The sequence below is a fragment of the Mustelus asterias genome, chromosome X (assembly GCF_964213995.1).
Source record: "Mustelus asterias chromosome X, sMusAst1.hap1.1, whole genome shotgun sequence".
Taxonomy (NCBI): Eukaryota; Metazoa; Chordata; class Chondrichthyes; order Carcharhiniformes; family Triakidae; genus Mustelus; species Mustelus asterias.
In genome coordinates, this window is record NC_135834.1 from 3278758 (window position 1) to 3294146 (window position 15389).

Here is a 15389-nt window from a genome sequence, read left to right on the forward strand (position 1 = left end):
ACATGGTTTCTTTCAATTTGATACCATCCTTAACTCAGCCACTTTGAGACAAATCCTGGCTGCAAATGATCAGATATCTTAAAAGGTCGCCCAGTGCATTTTTACCGTCCTACCTTTTAATCTAGTTTCCCAGTTCACTTTAGGTGGCTCTGCCACCATACTCTTAAAAATTACTGTTATTCAGGTTTATAACACTCGTACTTCTCCCCTTCAAACTGAACATCAAAGTCAATCAGGTTCTGGTTGCTGTCACCTCAAGGCTCCTTTATCATAAGGTCAATTAAATTAGATGAATCCTGTCCTATTGCTCATTACCAGGTCTAGAGTAGTCTGCTCCCAGGCTGGCTCTAGAAATTGTTTATAAAATTGTCCCCAGTACACTGACTCAACAATCTTCCCCAGAAATGCTGAATGGATGATCTATCCACATGGTTCCCACTATCACGTGTCAGTCTTCAGCCAATTTGATTTTCTCCATGTGATATACAGAAACAGCTGAAGGCACTGGACGTTGCAAAGGCAATATTCCAGCAATAGTACTGAAAACCTGTGCTCCAGAACTTGCCACTCCCCTAGCCAAACTCTTCCAGTACAGTTACAACACTGGCATCTACCTGGCAATATGGAAAATTGCCCAGGCATGTCCTGCACACGAAAAGCAGGACAAATCCAACCCAGGCAGTTACCGCCCAATCAGTCTACTCTCGATCAGTAGTAAAGTGATGGAAGGGGTTAAAAACAGTGCTATCAAGTGACACTCGGACACTCAGTTTGGGTTCCGCCAGGGTCAGTCAGCTCCTGACCTCATTACACAGAAAATAGATCAGGAGTAGGTCATTCGGCCCTTCAAGCCTGCTCCGCCATTCATTGTAATCATGGCTGATCATTCAACTCAATAGCCTGGTCCCTTTAGCCCCAAGAGCTATATCGAATGCCTTCCAGAAAACAATGTTTTGGCCTCAAATGCTTTCTGTGGTAGAGAATTCCACAGGCTCACAACTCTCTGGGTAAAGAAATTTGTCCTCATCTCTGCCCCAAATGGTCTACCCCGAATCCTCAGACGGTGACCTCCTGGTTCTGGACACCCCCAACATCGGAAACATCCTTCCTGTCTAGTCCTGTTAGAATTCTATAAGCTTCTGAGATGCCCCCCTCATTCTTCTGAACTCCAGCAAAAATAATCCTAACCGACACAATCTCTCCTCATACATTAGTCCTGCCATCCCAGGAATGAGTCTGCTAAACCTTCGCTGCACTCCCTCTAGAGCAAGAACATCCCTCCTCATAAGGACACCAAAACTGCACATAATATTCCAGGTGTGGTCTCTCCAAGGCCCTGTATAACTGCAGCGAGACATCCCTGCCCCTGTACTCCAATCCTCTTGCCATGAAAGCCAACATATCATTTTCCTTTTTTAAGCACCTGCTGCACATGTGTGCTTATCTGCAGCAACTGGTGTACAAGGACACCCAGGTCTTGGTGCACATTCCCCTCTCTCAATTTATAGCCATTCGGATAATAATCTGCCTTCTTGTTTTTGCTACCAAGTGGATAGCCTCTCAATTATCCACATTATACTGCATCTGCCATGATTTACCCACCTCACTCAGCCTGTCCAAATCACACTGAAACATCTCTGTATTCTCTTCACAGCTCAACTTCCCACCCAGCTGTGTGTCATCTGCAAAATTGGAGATATCACATTCCCTCATCTAAATCACTAACATACATAGTGAATAGCTAGGGTCCAATCACTGAGGTACCCCAATAGGCACAGCCTACCATTCAGAAAAAGACCCATTTATTCCTACTCTTTGTTTCCTGTCAGCCGGTTTTCTATCTATCTCAATACACTACCCCCAATCCTATGCACTTTCATTTAACACACTAATCTCTTAAATGGGACTTTGCTGAAAGTCTTCTGAAAGTCCAAATAAACCACATCCACTGGCTCCCCCTCCCCTCAACAACTCTAATTACATCCTCAAAGAATTCCAGTAGATTTGTCAAGTATGATTTCCTTTTCGTAAATCCATGCTGATTCTGCTCGATCCTGCCACCGTTTTCCAAGTGTTCCGCTATAAAATCTTTTATAATGGACTCAAGCATCTTCCCCGCTACCAACATCAGGCTGACTGGTCTATAATTCCCTGTTTTCTCTCTACCTCCCTTTTTAAATATTGGGGTTACATTAGCTACTCTCCAATCTGTAGGAACTGTTCCAGTGTCTATCAAATGACCACCAATGCACCCACTATTTCTAGGGCCACTTCCTCAAGTACTCTGGGATGTAGATTAGCAAGCTCTGGGGATTTATCAAGCTTCAATTCCATCAATTTTCCCAACACCATTTGCCCTCCTTTGTGAAGACGAAACCAAAGTATGTATTCAGTTGGTCAGCCATTTCTCTGTTCCCCATTATAAATTCCCCTGTTTCTGACTGTAAGGGACCTATATTTGTTTTCACCAATCATTTTCTCTTTACATACTTGTAGAAACTTTGTCAGTTTTTATGTTCCCCACAAGCTTACTCTGCACTTTATCTTAAAAGTTTATTAGTCACAAGTAAGGCTTACATTAACACTGCAATTAAGTTACTGTGAAATTCCCCTAGTCGCCACACTCCGGCACCCGTTTGGGTCAATGCACCTAACCAGCACATCTTTCGGACTGTGGGAGGAAACCCATGCAGACACGGGGAGTGTGCGCAAACTCACACAGTGACCCAAGCCGGGAATCGAACCGGGTCCCTGGTACTGAGAGATAGCAGTGCTAACCATTGTGCCACCATGTTGCCCGCCCATCTTCCCCTTTTTAATCAATCCCTTTGTCCTCCTTTGCTAAATTCAAAATTGCTCCCAATCCTCGGGTCCGTTATCTTTCTTGGCCAATTTGTCTGCCTCTCCCTTGGATCTGATACTATCTCTAATCTCCCTTTGAGACATGGTTTAGCCACCTTTCCCATTTAACTGTTGCACCAGACAGAAATAAACAATTGCTGTAGTTTACCCATACACTCTTTTGTTAGGACCCCAGACCAGAATCCCAATTCATATTACGAAGCCAGGCGAGACCCCAACAATTTTCCTATTTTGGCATAAATGCAAGGATAGATTTTTCACTCCAGGAGTAATTCCATGGACAAATTGAGGATCTTTTGTAGTAAAACAAACTTTATTTAATAATACAGTTGAAGTACAACTCTAACAAAATGAAGCAGCTTAAACGGTTGAGCAATAGTTTAAAAAAAATGAAAGGAAACAACTTTAATTTCTAACTTTTCACTGTTTCAGTTCCAAATAAGCAACTTTCTCAGACTTAAAATTCTACTTCATAACCATAAGTATAGTCTTGAAACCATCAGAGATTGAGCTTCTGAGCAGCTTGCAGGCCTGTGTCTTTAAACAAATGCCAGCCAGAACGGAAAGCTACAGACCGAACTCCTCCCATTAACCACATTATCACATGACCCATCAACCTAATCAAAAACCCCAGGGGGAATCTTCATCGATAAACAAATATCCATTAGCTCTCGCCTAAATAAACACCACATGGCTAAAAGGAATAATAATCCTGCTCTTCCAGCATCTGAGCTGCATTCCTTCCAGACTTCCTGTAGAAAAAAAGCTGAATTTTAAACACTCCCCTTCAACATAAAAAAACAATATATATAGCAACTGCCTACTATCATCACACTTTGAATGTTTGCCATTGCCTATCCATGGTCATCCCTTTAAGTAGCGTTCTCTAATCCATCATAGCCAACTCACGCCCCATTCTATCAGAGTTTTCTTGATTTAGATTCAGGAGCCTCCTCTCCAAATCAGCTATGTCACTTTCCATGAAGAATTCTATATTATGGTCGCTCACCCCAAGGGGCCTTCCACAATTAGATTGTCAATTCTTCCCCCCTCATTACACAATACCCTGTCTAGGATAGGCTGTGCTCCAGTTGGTTCCTCAATGTACTGGTCCAGAAAACCATCACGCATGCACTTCAGGAATTCCTCCTCTACAGTGCTGTGACTAATCTGATTTGCCCAATCTATATGCAAATTAAAATCACCCATAATTACAGATATTCCTTTATTGTATGCATCTATAAATTCCTGTTTAATGCCATCCCCCACATCACCGCTACAGTTTGGGGGTCTATAGACAAGCACCACTAACATTTTTTGCCCCACCCAGATTTCATATCACCAGAGCTAATACCCTTCCTCACTATTGCCTTAATTTCCTCTTTAACCAGCAACGAAACCCCACCACCTTTTCTTTTTTGTCTGTCCTTCCCAAATACTAAATATCCCTGGATGTTTATTTCTCATCCCTGGTCACCCTGCAGCCATGTTTCCATAATTCTTACTATATCATGCTCGTTTACATCTAACCTGCACTTAATTCATCCACTTTGTGAATGCTCCGCACATTAAGGCGCAAAGTCTTAAGATTTGTCTTTTCAACATTACTTGTCTCATTCCCATTATTTTTCACTGAGGCCCTGTTTGATTCTGGCCCTTGGTTTCTTTGCCTATCACTTTTCTTATTCCCTTTTGTTTTTTGCTCTTATCCTTCTTTGCCCTTCCTCTGACTTCTTCCATAGATTCCTACCCCCATATGTTATTTTAGTTTAAACCTTCCCCAACCACTCTAGCAAATACTCCCCCGAAGACATCAACCCCAGTCCTGCCCAGATGCAACCTATCCAGTGTGTACTGATACTTGGCTCAAACATGGACAAAGAACTGAACCAGAGGTGAAGTGAGGTAAGAGTAACACAGCCCTTGACATCAAGGCAGCATTTGACCTAGTGGCATCAAGGAGCCCGAGCAAAACTGGAGTCAATGGGTATCGGGGGGAAAACTCTTCGCTGGTTGGAGTCACACCCGGCACAAAGGAAGATGGTTGTGGTGGCTGGAGGGTCAGTCATCTCAGCTCCAGGACATCACTGCAGGAGTTCCTCAGGGTTCGTGTCCGAGACCCAACTATATTCAGCTGCTTCAATGGCATTCCTTCCATCATAAGGTCAGAAGTGGGGATGTTTGTTGACGATTGCATAATGTTCAGCACCATTCGCGACTCCTCAAACACTGAAGCAGTCCATGTCCAAATGCAGTAAGACCTGGACAATATCCAGGATTGGGCTAACAAGTGGCAAGTCACATTTGTGCCACACAAATGCCAGACTATTTCCAACCAATCTGATTCATCCGATTTGCACGTAGATTAAAATCACCCATGATGATTACGGTACCTTTCTTACACCCCATTTATTTCTTCCTGTATGCTCTGTCCTACTGTGTGACCACTGTTAGGGGGCCTTTAAATTATTCCCACAAGAGATTGCTTACATTTACGTTTTCTTATCGCTACCCAAACCAATTCTACATCTTGCTCCCTCAAGCCAAGGTCATCTTGTACTACTGCACCAATGACATCCGTAATTAACAGAGCTACAACACTCTTTAAAAAATTTATGGGATGTGGGTATCACTGGCCACACCACCATTTATTCCTCAATTGCCCTCGAGAAAGTGCAGTCCATATGGTGTAGGTACACCCACAGTGCTGTTAGGGAGGGAGTTCCAGGATTTTGACCCAGTGACAGTGAAGAAATGGCAATATATTTCCATGTCAGGATGGTGTTATCTATACATTTATCTGTGAGGTACAATTGAGTATGGCTATGTCAGGCTGCTGCTTGGCTAGTCTATGAGACATCTCCCAATTTTGGCAGGGTCGACAGGGCTGGGTTTACCGTTGTCGATCCCAGAGACTAAGTCAAATGGCCAGACAGGCCATTTGGTTTCATTTCATTTCCTTTTTGTTTTCTTTGTATTGGTTGGATAAATTGTGAAATGTCTTTCAATATTCAGGTCCCAGCCTTGGTCACCTTACAGCCATCTCTCTACAAAGGCTATTGGATGCATATAACATATTATATTTACATTTGTGATTATTTCTGCACTTTTTACATATTTCACATTTCTCACTCGCCTTCATCAACCATTTAGCTTTTAGCAGAATTTGTAACCCTTTGGTAAGGAGGGCGCGCAAATTGTCCAATTAGCTTTTGCCATTAATACTTTACAGTCAGATGAGGCATCAGGTTTTGTTAAAGGGATACAATACTGCCATGACTGGGTAAAAATGCAGATCTACTGACTTACAAAAATAATTGCCTCCTCGCGCCGAATGTCAAGTTCTTTTGTGCAATGTTTACTCAACAGCCAAGCTCGCACACCAGAGACAACATCAGCATTTAGTGCCTCTCCTATCTCTTCAGACTCCACGCACAACTTCCCACTCCTGTCCTTGACTGGCCCTAATCTTACCCCAGTCATTCTTTTATTCCTGACATACCTATAGAAAGCTTTAGGGTTTTCCTTGATCCTAACTGCCAAAGACTTCTCATGTCCCCTCCTGGCTCTTCTTAACTCTTTCTTTAGGTCCTACCTGGCTAACTTGTAACTCTCAAGCTCCCTAACTGAGCCTTCACGTCTCATCTTAACATAAGTCTCCTTCTTCCTCTTCACAAGAGATTCAACCTCCTTAGTAAACCACGGTTCCCTCACACGACTGCTTCCTCCCTGCCTGACAGGTACATATTTATCAAGGACGCGTAGTAGCTGTTCCTTGAACAAGTTCCACATTACAATTGTGTCCATCCCCTGCAGTTTCCTTCCCCAACCTATGCATCCTAAATCTCGCCTAATCGCATCATAATTTCCTTTCCCCCAGCTATAACTCTTGCCCTTTGGTATATACCTATCCTTTTCCATTGCTACGGTAAACATAATCGAATTGTGGTCACTGTCACCAAAGTGCTCACTTACCTCCAAATCTAACACCTGGCCTGGTTCATTACCCAGTACCAAATCCAATGTGGCCTCGCCTCTTGTTGGTCTATCTACATACTGCGTCAGGAAGCCTTCCTGCACACATTGGACAAAAACCGACCCCTCTAAAGTACTCGAACTATAGCTTTTCCAGTCAATATTTGTAAAGTTAAAGTCCCCCAGTAGAACTACCCTGTTACTTTCACTCCTATCCAGAATCATCTTTGCAATCTTTTCCTCTACATCTCTGGAACTTTTCGGAGGTCTATAAAAAACTCCTAACAGGGTGACCTCTCCTTTCCTGTTTCTAACCTCAGCCCAAACTACCTCAGTAGACAAGTCCTCATCAAATGTCCTTTCTGCCACCGTAATACTGTCTTTGACTAACAATGCCACACCTCCCCCTCTTTTACCACCTTCCCTGCACTTACTGAAACATCTAAACCCTGGAACCTGCAACAACCATTCCTGTCCCTGCTCTATCCATGTCTCCGAGATGGCCACAACATCGAAATCCCAGGTACCAACCCATGCTGCAAGCTCACCCACCTTATTCCGGATGCTCCTGGCGTTGAAGTATACACACTTCAAACCGCCTTCCTGCCTGCCAGTACACTCCTGCGACTCTGAAACCTCATCCATGACCTCACTACTCCTAACCTCCTGTACACCGGAGCTACAATTCAGGTACCCACCCCCCTGCCGAATTAGTTTAAACCCTCCCGAAGAGCATTAGCAAATTCCCCCCCCCCCCCCCCCCCCACCCAAGATATTGGTACCCCTCTGGTTCAAGTGCAGACCATCCTGTTTGTAGAGGTCCCACCTACCCCAGAAAGAGCCCCAATTGTCCAGGTATCTGAATCCCTCCCTCCTGCACCATCTCTGTAACCACGTGTTCAACTGCTCTCTCTCCCTATTCCTCTCCTCACTATCACGTGGCACGGGTAACAAACCAGAGATCTTCATCTTTAGACAACTGCCCTCTGCTATCATGTTATATTCCAGAAAGCCAGTTATTGAAGGACATAACTGAACCTCATCCCTTGACACTTTTAAAAGTATTTATTCACAAGAGATACAACCCACAATTCCCAGCCTGATAACCAAAATTTGAGTCTATAGGGGCACAAGTGAATCCCCAGTTAATGCCCAATGCCTGTATACAATCAAACATATTCATTAGCAATCTCTACTTCCTGCAGAGTGTCAGCAGAGTTGTTTATCATCACATTAGCATTGCCACTGGTTCTCTGAAATCTACCCCACAATGAAACTGTGTTCCAAAGTATGGAAAAGCAGAACTATTTGAAACAGCAGTCATACAGTTAAAACTCTTAAATCAATGCTGGATTTGTAAAAGCCACTTCACTCAGTAGATAAAGCTCGGCACAACATCGTGGGCCGAAGGGCCTGTTCTGTGCTGTACTGTTCTATGTTCTATGTAGAGGGAGGCTTGGAACTTTTATTTAACACAAATACACTCAAGTGCCATTTTGCTCATTTTTACAGGCAACCTAATCCCTCACATTCAGAGTGACATTCAAGGACATATAATTAGATTGCATTCATACAGAGAAGAAACATTAAAATCCACCACTCAACAGATGATAACACCTTCCCTTGCAGTCTCCCAAGTCACAGATCCATTTTCAAATCTAATCTGTACCTGTAAATCAACACCATCCAACTTTCACATGTTTGCTGCCACAGGTGTATATTGTTTTGGAGAGGTGGCGGGGGTTCAAGGTGAAGATAATGAGGGGCATAGATCAGCTAGATAGTCAATATCTTTTCCCAAAGGTAGGGGAGTCTAAAACTAGAGGGCATAGGTTTAAGGTGAGAGGGGAGAGATACAAAAGGGTCCAGAGGGGCAATTTTTTCACAGAGGGTGGTGAGTGTCTGGAACAAACTGCCAGAGGTAGTAGTAGAGACGGGTACAATTCTGTCTTTTAAAAAGCATTCAGACAGTTACATGGGTAAGATGGGTATAAAGGGATATGGGCCAAACGTGGGCAATTGGGACCAGCTTAGGGGTTTAAAAAAAAAGAGGCGGCATGGACAAGTTGGGCCGAAGGGCCCATTTCCATGCTGTAAACCTCTATGACTGTTATTCTGCCAATACAATTAAAACAGTGCTATTTTTTCAGCTTTCAAATACAAAGATTTTCCTGTCTTCAGAGCTGCTGCCTCTCAGTGATGTCTGCCAATGCGATGAAGATGGTAACCGGTCCAGGAAACGAGACAACACGATGCATCGCACTTTGCTCATTTTCCTAATGTAATACAAAGGGCATCCCCCCCCGCAGCCAAAGTTGAGCTTACAATCAATGCAGCTCCACTATTTGACTAATATTTTACTTTTCTCACCTTCACGTATTTGCCATTGATTTCAGGCAACTCTCCAATTTTCCGATTATCAAGCATCCGAATTTCATAAGACTGCCCTGAAAATAAAAATCAGAACAATGTTCAAAATTATCTTTTGAATCAAGCAAAAAAAAAAATAAAGTTTCCTTTGTTGAAAAAAAAAGGAATATTGGAAAGACAGCAAGAAACCAAATCATAAATCCAGGCGGGAGTTGCATTTGAAGCATCAGTGGCACAGTGGTTAGTACTGCTGCCTCAGAGCTCCGGAGACCCGGGTCACTCTGTGCGGAGTCTGCACGTTCTCCTTGTGTCTGCGTGGGTTTCATAGAACATAGAACATAGAACATAGAACATTACAGCGCAGAACAGGGCCCTTCGGCCCACGATGTTGCACCGACCAGTTAAAAAAAAAACTGTGACCCTCCAACCTAAACCAATTTCTTTTCGTCCATGAACCTATCTACGGATCTCTTAAACGCCCCCAAACTAGGCGCATTTACTACTGATGCTGGCAGGGCATTCCAATCCCTCACCACCCTCTGGGTAAAGAACCTACCCCTGACATCGGTTCTATAACTACCCCCCCTCAATTTAAAGCCATGCCCCCTCGTGCTGGATTTCTCCATCAGAGGAAAAAGGCTATCACTATCCACCCTATCTAAACCTCTAATCATCTTATATGTTTCAATAAGATCCCCTCTCAGCCGCCGCCTTTCCAGCGAAAACAATCCCAAATCCCTCAGCCTCTCCTCATAGGATCTCCCCTCCATACCAGGCAACATCCTGGTAAACCTCCTCTGCACCCTCTCCAAAGCCTCCACATCCTTCCTGTAATGTGGGGACCAGAACTGCACACAGTACTCCAAGTGCGGCCGCACCAGAGTTGTGTACAGTTGCAACATAACGCTACGACTCCTAAATTCAATCCCCCTACCAATAAACGCCAAGACACCATATGCCTTCTTAACAACCTTATCTACTTGATTCCCAACTTTCAGGGATCTATGCACACATACACCTAGATCCCTCTGCTCCTCCACACTATTCAAAGTCCTCCCGTTAGCCCTATACTCAACACATCTGTTATTCCTACCAAAGTGAATTACCTCACACTTCTCCGCATTAAACTCCATCCGCCACCTCTCGGCCCAACTTTGCAACCTGTCTAAGTCTTCCTGCAAACTACGACACCCTTCCTCACTGTCTACCACACCACCGACTTTGGTGTCATCAGCAAATTTGCTAATCCACCCAACTATACCCTCATCCAGATCATTAATAAATATTACAAACAGCAGTGGTCCCAAAACAGATCCCTGAGGTACACCACTTGTAACCGCACTCCATGATGAATATTTACTATCAACCACCACCCTCTGTTTCCTATCCGCTAGCCAATTCCTGATCCAATTTCCTAGATCACCCCCAATCCCATACATCTGCATTTTCTGCAGAAGCCTACCATGGTGAACCTTATCAAACGCCTTACTAAAATCCATATATACCACGTCCACTGCCTTGCCCCCATCCACCTCCTTGGTCACTTTCTCAAAAAACTCAATAAGGTTAGTAAGGCACGACCTACCTGCCACAAAACCATGCTGACTATCACCTATCAATTCATTACTCTCCAAATAACTATAAATCCTATCCCTTATAATTTTTTCCAACATCTTGCCGACAACAGAAGTGAGACTCACCGGTCTATAATTCCCGGGGAAGTCTCTGTTCCCCTTCTTAAACAATGGGACAACATTCGCTAACCTCCAATCTTCTGGTACTATACCAGAGGCCAACGACGACCTGAAGATCAGAGCCAGAGGCTCTGCAATCACTTCTCTTGCCTCCCAGAGAATCCTTGGATAAATCCCATCCGGACCAGGGGATTTATCTATTTTCAGACCCTCCAGAATATCCTGCACATCCTCCTTATCAACTGTAATACTGTCTATTCTACTCCCTTGCAACCCAGTGTCCTCCTCAGCTATATTCATGTCCCCTTGCGTGAACACCGAAGAGAAATATTGGTTCAATGCTTCACCAATCTCCTCCGGTTCCACACATAACTTCCCTCTGCCATCTATAACTGGCCCTAAACTTGCCCTAACCAACCTTCTGTTCTTGACATACCTATAGAACGCCTTAGGATTCTCTTTAACCCTATCCGCCAAAGTCTTCTCATGTCCCCTTTTAGCCCTTCTAAGCTCGCTCTTCAACTCCCTCTTAGCCAATCTAAAGCTTTCTAGTGCACTACCCGAGTGCTCACGTCTCATCCGAACATAAGCCTCCTTTTTCTTTTTAACCAACAAAGAAACTTTTTTGGTGCACCACGGTTCCCTAGCCCTACCAATTCCTCCTTGCCTGACAGGGACATACCTATCACAGACTCGCAGTAGCTGCTCCTTGAAAAAACTCCACATGTCGGACGTTCCCAGTCCCTGTAATCTCCTAGTCCAACCTATGTTTCCTAATTCTCTCCTAATAGCCTCATAATTACCCTTCCCCCAGCTAAAACCACTGGCCCGAGGTTCATGCCTATCCCTTTCCATCACTAAGGTGAACGTAACCGAATTGTGGTCACTATCACCAAAATGCACACCAACTTCCAAGTCTAGCACCTGGTCTGGCTCATTTCCCAGCACCAGATCCAATATAGCCTCACCTCTAGTTGGCCTGTCTACATACTGAGTCAAAAAACCTTCCTGCACGCTTTGAACAAAAACTGACCCCTCTAACGAGCTAGAGCTATAACAATTCCAGTCAATATTAGTCAAGTTAAAATCCCCCATAACAATTGCCTCCGGTTGCCTCCCACAGTCCGAAGATGCGTAGGTTTAAGTGGATTGGCCATGCTAAATTGCCCCTTAGTGTCCAAAGATGTGCAGGTTGGATGGATTAGCCATGCTAAATGCACAGGGCTATGACGATAGGGCAGAGCCTGGGTAAAATTCTCTGAGCCAGTGCTGACTCGTCATTTCCACCATAGAATATCAGACCATATAGTTTTCAAAATGTTCAGTAACAACACTGGCCCAACTCCAAACATAAGCTGATGTGCAATCTTCAAACTTACCTTGGTTAAGATATGTAAGTGTTTCATCATGGAGTTTCACAGCTGGAGAGGTAGCAGCACAAAGAACATACTGAAAGGGTAATAGTTTATTCTCGTTCTCTGGAGGCAAGTTGGACTCTTCTTGTTTGAAGATCGGCAGTGCAAGGACATCACTAGATTTAGAACAGAAGGAAAATAAAAATATCATGCATTACATACCCAACAGAACCTAGTTACACTGAAGTACTCATATTTGATCAGCAAGACTTGATCAATAGGCAGCACACATTCTGTGGATTTAAACATCAGCAGTTCAAGTTGATTTTGTGTCTCTGTGCCCTGTTTGAGAGCAGATTTCCACTCCATCTGACGAAGGAGCAGCGCTCCAAAAGCTAATGGTATTTGCTACCAAATAAACCTGTTGGCCTTTAACCTGTTGTTAAAACTCTTACTGTGTTTACTCCAGTCCAACGCCGGCATCTCCACATCATGACTTTAATAAAACATGATTTTTGCGAAGGGGATAGAATATAAAAGCAGGGATGTCTTGATGCACCTGTACAGGGCATTGGTGAGGCCGCAGCTGGAATACTGTGTGCAGTATTGGTCCCCTTATATGAGGAAGGATATATTGGCATTGGAGGGAGTGCAGAGAAGGTTCACCAGGTTGATACCGGAGATGAGGGGTTTGGATTATGAGGAGAGGCTGAGGAGATTGGGTTTGTACTCGTTGGAGTTTAGAAGGATGAGGGGGGATCTTATGGAGACTTATAAGATAATGCGGGGGCTGGATAGGGTGGAGGCGGAGAGATTCTTTCCACTTAGTAAGGAAGTTAAAACTAGAGGACACAGCCTCAAAATAAAGGGGGGTCGGTTTAAGACAGAGTTGAGGAGGAACTTCTTCTCCCAGAGGGTGGTGAATCTCTGGAATTCTCTGCCCACTGAGGTGGTGGAGGCTACCTCGCTGAATATGTTTAAAGCGCGGATGGATGGATTCCTGATCGGTAAGGGAATTAAGGGTTATGGGGATCAGGCGGGTAAGTGGTACTGATCCACGTCAGATCAGCCATGATCTTATTGAATGGCGGGGCAGGCTCGAGGGGCTAGATGGCCTACTCCTGCTCCTATTTCTTATGTTCTTATGTTCTTATGATGTGGAGATGCCGGCGTTGGACTGGGGTGAACATGGTAAGAAGTCTCACAACACCAGGTTAAAGTCCAACAGGTTTATTTGGTAGCAAATACCATAAGCTTTCGGAGCACTGCTCCTTCGTCAGATGGAGTGGAAATGTGCTCTCAAACAGTGCAAACAGACAAATTCAAGTTGCAGAATACTGATTAGAATGCGAATCCTACAGCCAGCCAGGTCTTAAAGGTACAGACATCATTTTGTAAATTTTATTAAAATTTTACATTTGTACATTTTAATAAAACACACAGGACAAGTCAATTGGTGCCCAGTTTCATTTTTTAAAAATCAAATCTTGTCAAGTGTTCCTAAAGTGTCCTTGCGCCTAACAAAAAAAAACTTCATTTGAAGAGCGTCAGTAAAGTAGCACAATTAGCCAAAACTCCCAATGGTGATTGATTCAATGAGGGGGTCTGCCCGGTTTTAATTTTTTACTCCATCCTTAAAATTGCAAAGGCAATGCTCAGAATGGAACAGGCAAACACAAATCCATTCCTTGCTTGCTCCAAAAACCAAATTCAAATTCCAATTGAATCCAACTCATGGTCCCCACAGGAGAGACAAACAAGATCCAAGCTGACAAGATGAAGCATTGCCATCCCATCTTGAGCTTGATCTTAGCCAAACAATCCTGGAAACTCGATCTTTGCAATCATTTGTGCTGGCTTGGTCAATTTGAGCGATTGCATTGGCAGGGAAAACAATACTAGCAGAAACCCTCACCTAGATCTACAGACTTGTATAAGCTGCAATCCACATAAGTGACAGCTGTCCACCTCTTCATCATGTTGATGTTTGCAAGCACAGTACGAGTGAACGTACTGGCATATACTGTAACTAAAGTATGGCTCTTCAGGGTACTCTGTAAGGATTACTATGTCTGGTTTCAGGGCTGCCTTGGGTAACTACAGTTGGTGTTTCAATATAATGAGGAAGTTTCTTTACAACCCACCTTGCAACTAGACAAAACTGAAGCTAAATTCTCTTTCAGACCCCAATCTCTCTAAAATATTACCATAGCGTGTCTCCCTTTTTTTAGCTTCATCCATCTCTACATTATTGCACTGTCGTTGACATCTTTTTCCAGTTTAATGAAACTAATTTACATTAGACAGGTTTTGATTCCTCTTTCCTCCCCCCCTCCAAACCAACTACCCTTACATTTCTCCTCTCAAAATAAGAAATATTTGATCTGCCACACCTCAGTTGAATAATAGACCTGTCTTTTTTTAAATTAGGGCTCAATATAACATATGCATCTATACATTAGGTTTAGTGCATGGGGCATGTTACACTGAAACTGTCTGAAATGATCAGATATATCATTCACCACTGTAAATGGTGCTGTACTCGGTTATTTTCAACATTCCGCCGCATCGTAAAGCAGCTGTGCAAACGCAAGGGTGAGCAGACACAGAAAAACAGCACCAAATTTTCTGAGTTGTACTACAGTATTCTCAATCTAATCCATTTCCCCGTAGGCCTGTGACAAACCTGTCACCAAGAACTAAATTAGCAGATTTACTCCAGGTATAGGATAGGAAGCATACAAGATATGCTGTTACAGGAGGGAAGTGTTCTTTTGGAGGATGGGAGTAAGGCACATGGCAGGTGAAAACTGAAGGAGCTTCACTCTTGCACCTACCAGTGCCACACCTGATCTCGGTGGGTTAAACACTGGCAGTGCGGGCTCAAAAACAAATCAGAATTCTGATCCAAGTCACATCCATGAAGGAACTCCCTTTATTCTGATAGTTCGGATTTGTTTGAGAGATTTAATTATGATGAAACTATGATTAAATAAAACATTCACATTTAGAAGGCTCAAATCTGATCCTGCACCCCCCTCCCCCCCACCTCATTTGTTAAAATCAATTCCCTGGTTTTTATGGTATCCTGGCCTTCCTCTTCCCTACTCCCCGATTCCTTTCCCTTCCCCAA

At 43.6% G+C, this 15389-nt stretch overlaps 1 protein-coding gene across 3 annotated transcripts in view; it reads right to left on the minus strand.

Annotated features, from left to right (window-relative positions):
• tfcp2 (transcription factor CP2) overlaps positions 1-15389 on the minus strand; it is a 115764-nt gene that overhangs the window by 75756 nt on the left and 24619 nt on the right. For all 3 annotated transcript variants that reach the window (XR_013495831.1, XM_078201213.1, XM_078201214.1), the window contains exons 2-3: positions 12281-12432; positions 9208-9284 (exon numbers count right to left, since the gene is read on the minus strand). Coding sequence is in view for 2 of the 3 variants with exons in the window: in XM_078201213.1 (XP_078057339.1) it covers positions 9208-9284; positions 12281-12432 (229 nt within the window). In the remaining variant the exon portion in view is untranslated. The remainder of the gene's footprint in view (positions 1-9207; positions 9285-12280; positions 12433-15389) is intronic.